Source organism: Arachis hypogaea, chromosome 17, assembly GCF_003086295.3.
Source record: "Arachis hypogaea cultivar Tifrunner chromosome 17, arahy.Tifrunner.gnm2.J5K5, whole genome shotgun sequence".
Classification (NCBI taxonomy): Eukaryota; Viridiplantae; Streptophyta; class Magnoliopsida; order Fabales; family Fabaceae; genus Arachis; species Arachis hypogaea.
In genome coordinates, this window is record NC_092052.1 from 119,498,652 (window position 1) to 119,503,601 (window position 4,950).

The 4,950-nt window shown below is 39.3% G+C and overlaps 1 protein-coding gene across 1 annotated transcript; it reads right to left on the reverse strand.

Annotated features, from left to right (window-relative positions):
- Positions 1-3,178: 3,178 nt before the first annotated feature.
- LOC112763747 (uncharacterized) lies at positions 3,179-4,246 on the reverse strand. Its single transcript, XM_025809339.1, has one exon. The coding sequence runs from the start codon at positions 4,244-4,246 to the stop codon at positions 3,179-3,181; it is 1,068 nt and encodes a 355-aa protein (XP_025665124.1).
- Positions 4,247-4,950: the final 704 nt, after the last annotated feature.

A 4,950-nucleotide genomic window follows, 5' to 3' on the forward strand; every position in this document is an offset into this window, starting at 1 on the left:
GAATACTATAAAAAATTATAAATTGTACCTTAAAAGGATCAATTTCGATGAAAAATGAAGAATACATTTTTATTCCATGAAGTAGTCAAAGAAAAATAATAAATTAAAAAAAATAAGTTGACTCTCAGATCTAGGCTCATAAACTACAAAAAAGACACTATATATATAGCCTTTATTAGAACAAACATAATTATATAAATTAGTTATTATTAAGTTAATTTTTTGTTATTTACGTTATACATCATATATTTGCCGTAATTGAATAAGCAATTATGGTATCATATGCATTTTTATCATGATTAGAATTATAGATTTTTTTTATTTTTTAAGGTGGATATCAATATCAACTTGCTGGAAATTACAATTAATTTAAAATTATATTACAATGATTGAAAATTAAAATTATTGACAATTAACGTAATTATGTATTAAATACTTATTTGATGTATAATTATAAAATAATTATTGACAATTAATATAATTATGTATTAAATACTAATTTGATGTATAATGATTGACAATTAACATAATTATATAGAAAATAAAACATAGCAATTAAAATTAAATTTGTTAACTAATTAAAGTTAGGCAAACAATGTTTGACAATTATTTTAGCATTTAATTATTGATATCTACTATTATCATCATCATCATCAATGGATATCAATATAAATGGGTCACCATTAATGCAACTTGCCACTAATAAAATTATTGCATAATGAATGAGAATTAGAATTGTATCAATATAATTAAAATGATTAAAAATATTTTTGATTCATAATTAGTTTAATAATGCATTAAATATTGATTTTATATAATTATAATAAAGATATTTTTCAAATTAATATACTTATGTATTATTCATTAAATGCTAATTGTAATATTGTAATCAAATTATATAATAAGAATATGTTTTAAAATGAATTTAGAAGAGAGAATAGTGCTTTTATTTTGAAGAGCTCGACAGACCATTTGGTCAGTCGTTCGGCTAGTTCTGGCTTTGTCAGTATCTGCCTTAATGGTTGGTTTGTTCTTACAATTATTGTGTGGCTTTGAAAATAGTGCCTGAGTCTTCTTGCTGTTATCACTAGTGCCAAGGCCAGCTGTTCTATTTTCGGATATCTTTGTTCTGTTGGTTGCATGACTCTGCTGACGAAGTATACTGACTGCTGTATTTTTCTTCTCCCAATGACAAGAGTCGAGCTTAAAGTGTAATTAGAAGCGGATAAATATAAGTATACATGTTTACCGACTTCTGGTCTTTGTAACACTGGTGGTGATGATAAGATGGCTTTGAGCTTGGTAAATGCTGTCTCGCATTCATCCGTCCACTCGAATTTCTTATTCTTTGATATTGTCTGGAAGAAGCGATATGATCGGCTTGATACCGCTGGTAAGAACCGTGACAGGGTAGCTACTCGTCCTGCTAATTGTTGTACCTCTTTCATTGTTCTAGGGCTCGCCATGTTGAGTATTGCGTCACATTTTTCAGGGTTTGCTTCAATTCCTCGTGAGGTCAACATAAATCCGAGGAACTTGCCTCCTTGTACCCCAAAGGCGCATTTCTCCGGGTTTAGTCTCATGTTGTATGCTCGGATCTGCTCGAATATTTCTCTGAGGTCGTCACAGTGGAATCTTCCTGGGGTGGTCTTGGCGACCATATCGTCGACGTAGATTTCCATATTCCGAACTATTTGATTGCGGAAGACCTTGTCCATCAGTCGCTGGTATGTTGCATCTGCATTCTTTAGACCGAATGGCATTACTTTGTAACAAAAATTTCCATGTTCAGTTATAAAGGCTGTTTTGCTCTGGTCTTCTGGGTGCAAGAGGATTTGGTTATAACCAGAGTATGCATCTATGAAGCTTAAGCTTTTAAAACCTTATGCATTGTCTACAAGCTTGTCAATGCTTGGCAAAGGGTAGGCATCTTTAGGGCATGACTTGTTCAGATCTGTAAAGTTGACGCATATGCGCCATTTACCTGAATTTTTCCTTACCATTACCACGTTTGATAGCCATGTGGTGAAGCGGATCTCTTTGACGAAGTTGGCACTGAAAAGCTTTCTGGTTTCTTCTAAGGCCGCCTTTGATTTTTTCGCCCCAAGGTTCCTCTTCTTCTGAGCTATAGGTCGGATTGTTCTGTCAGTGGCGAGTTTGTGGCGAATGATGTTCGGGTCTATACTTGGCATGTCCGCGGGAGTCCAAGCGAACAGATCGGCATTGGCTTGTAACACCTTTATGAGTTCCGATCTTTCTTGTCCCTGGAGTGCTTGGCCGATGTATGTGACTTGTTCTGGTTTTGACGTCAGTGGAACTTCCTGAAGCTCGTCTGTAGGTTGGGGTCTTTCCTGAGTGTCCCCTCTGGGGTCAAGCTCTACTAGTGACAATACCTCGTTTGTGCTGTGAATTATCTTGACCTCTTGTTGAAATTCTCGTCTTACAGCCGACCTCTTTAGACTTGCATTGTAGCATTGCCAAGCTTGTTAGCGGTCTGAATGGAGTGTAGCTATCCTACCGTCCTGTGCCTAAAATGTAACACATAGATGAAAAGTGGATACTACTGCCTTGAACATGTTCAGAGCAGGTCTTCCAAGAATAATATTGTAAGGACTTGGGCAATCAACTATTAGATATTGTATATCGATGGTTCGTGATAATGAGTCCTCTCCCATCGTCGTCTTGATCCATATGTAACCCTTGATCGGGACCCTTTCTCCAGAGAATCCTACTAATTATCCGGATGAGGGTTGCATGCGTTTTTCAGATAATTTCATTTTTAGAAAAGTAGAGTAGAAAAGGACATATGCATTGCTACCTGGGTCCAAAAGGACTTTTCTTACCAATAATTCGCCTGTCTGGATAGAGATTGCCACTAGATCGTCTAAGTTTGGTGCTGCTGAGCATATGTCTTTCTGACTGAAAGTGATTTTGAGGTCAGGCGCATCTTTGTTGCTTTGAGGTGCTGCTCCTTCGATTGCCAGCATTGCGCGGTAGCTTCATTTTCGCGCCGAGGTTGTTTCACCTCCCCCGGCGAATACTCTGGATATGCAGTTTATAATGCCTTTTGGTGGAGTGTTGTTTGACCATTTATTGTCTTCTTTGTTTCCCGGGGTTTGGTGTCGTTCTTCTTGGTCTCTGCTACTTTCTTTGTGTTTTCTTCCTTCGATGTATTTGTCTAGGAGGCCTTGCCGAGCAATCTCTCTAATAGGTCCCTGGCTATCACACATTCATCAATCGTATGTCCGTACTTCTGATGGAAAGCACAGTGTTTGCTTTTGTCAACAAATCGCTGGTCTTGATAGCTTCCTGCCCTTGCTGGAGGTTTTATGATTTTAGCGTTGAGTATTTCTTTAATTATCTTCTCCCTCTTTGTGTTGAATCTGGTGTAGTTGTCAAATTTCGGGGTGAGCTTGAAAGGTTTTCTGGAGTCTTTGTTATTCACCGACCTTGTCGTTCTGTCTTCCTCCCTTCTAGGTTGTTTTCTTTCTGTTCTTTCGGCTTCACGAAGCTCCTCAATCTCCATTTGTCCTGTCGCCCTTTCTCGGAATTCTTCTAACGTCTTTATCTTAGTAACCGCGATTGTTTCTCTGAACTTGTCGGGTCGGAGACCGGACTTCAGGGCATGTAGGTGGACAGTAGGGTCAAGGTCTGGTATCTCCATGGTTGCTTCTGCAAACCGGGTCATGTAGTCTTTCAAGATTTCTTGAGGACCTTGGCAGATGGTGCCGAGGTAATCTGATCCGTGTACGTATATCCGTACCGCTGCGAAGTAGTCGATGAAAGACTTCGCCAGTTCTTCAAAAGAAAAGATTGAACCTGCAGGTAATTTTGAAATCCAAAGTAATGCAGTGCCGTCAAGGTAAGTAGGGAAAGCCCTGCAAAGTACAGGATCATTGTTAGGGCTATTAAAAAACATCATGGATTGAAATTTCTTAATATGAGCCCGGGTGTCACCAATCCCCTTATATGGCTCGAGCGAGGAAGGCAGTGTGAAATTCTTTGGCATCTGGTAATTGGTGATTTCTTCGGAAAACGGATTGTCTAAGGTCAGTTTCTCCTTCGGAGGGTTGATGCTTAGTAGGTCTGTGTTGCCTTTGACTGGGCCTTTGGGACCATTCTCCTCATGTTTACTGGCACTATTTTGGGTGGACAGTTCAGCGAGTCTTCTGACTTCTGCTTGTAGCTCGGCCATCTGGGCCATAAGTTCGGCCTGAGTGAGTTGGGGAACTCTGTTATCGGCCATGTTGGAAGGTTGAAAAACCCTGCATAAAAAAGAAATGTAATGTGAAATATAGAAAAGATAGTGGGGTTAGATTAACTTTCTGACCGAACGGTGGGCGCCAGATGTTCCGTCCTAGGTAAGTCGAGGTATAGAACTTCTAGGTCGACTGCTCGGTTTCTGGGGCGAGTTATATGTCGTCCAGGGAGCAGCGCTATAAAGGAACCTCGGCACCTTGAAACACGGCGGCAGGGGCACCTGCAAAAAGCACTCCGACGCTCAAGTAAGAATATGGATTATGAGAGAGTAATGGAAATAAAACTAGAGTGAGTTATGTGACCTGATCCCATATGAGTTACTTGGTTTGTTTATATAGATGAGTGTAGGGCTTATGCTCTTGTGTTTGTTCTGATATTCTTGCTGAGCTCCGTTTGTTAGTAACGGGCTGAAGATAATATCTGACTTGCGTGTGACTATGACCAAGTTACGTTTGTAGTCTGCCCTTAGTTCCGAGATATTTAGTCAGTTACAGTGAAAAGGTAATCTCCGAGATTTAAGGGGTACACGTCATAGCCCCCAAGCTTGTTTGTCTCCTTGTCTTGGGTGACGAGCAAGCTTATTGTGGATATTGTTTGCTTGTTCTCGGCCTGGGTATTTGTAACTTGGGCTTTTAATTTTATTTACTAAAGGGCTGTGGAAGAGATATGGGCAGTATTGGTAGGAAATTT

Bases quoted from the DNA above. Each gene is read 5' to 3' on its own strand.
- LOC112763747 (XM_025809339.1), bottom strand. From the start codon at position 4,246: ATGGCCGATAACAGAGTTCCCCAACTCACTCAGGCCGAACTTATGGCC.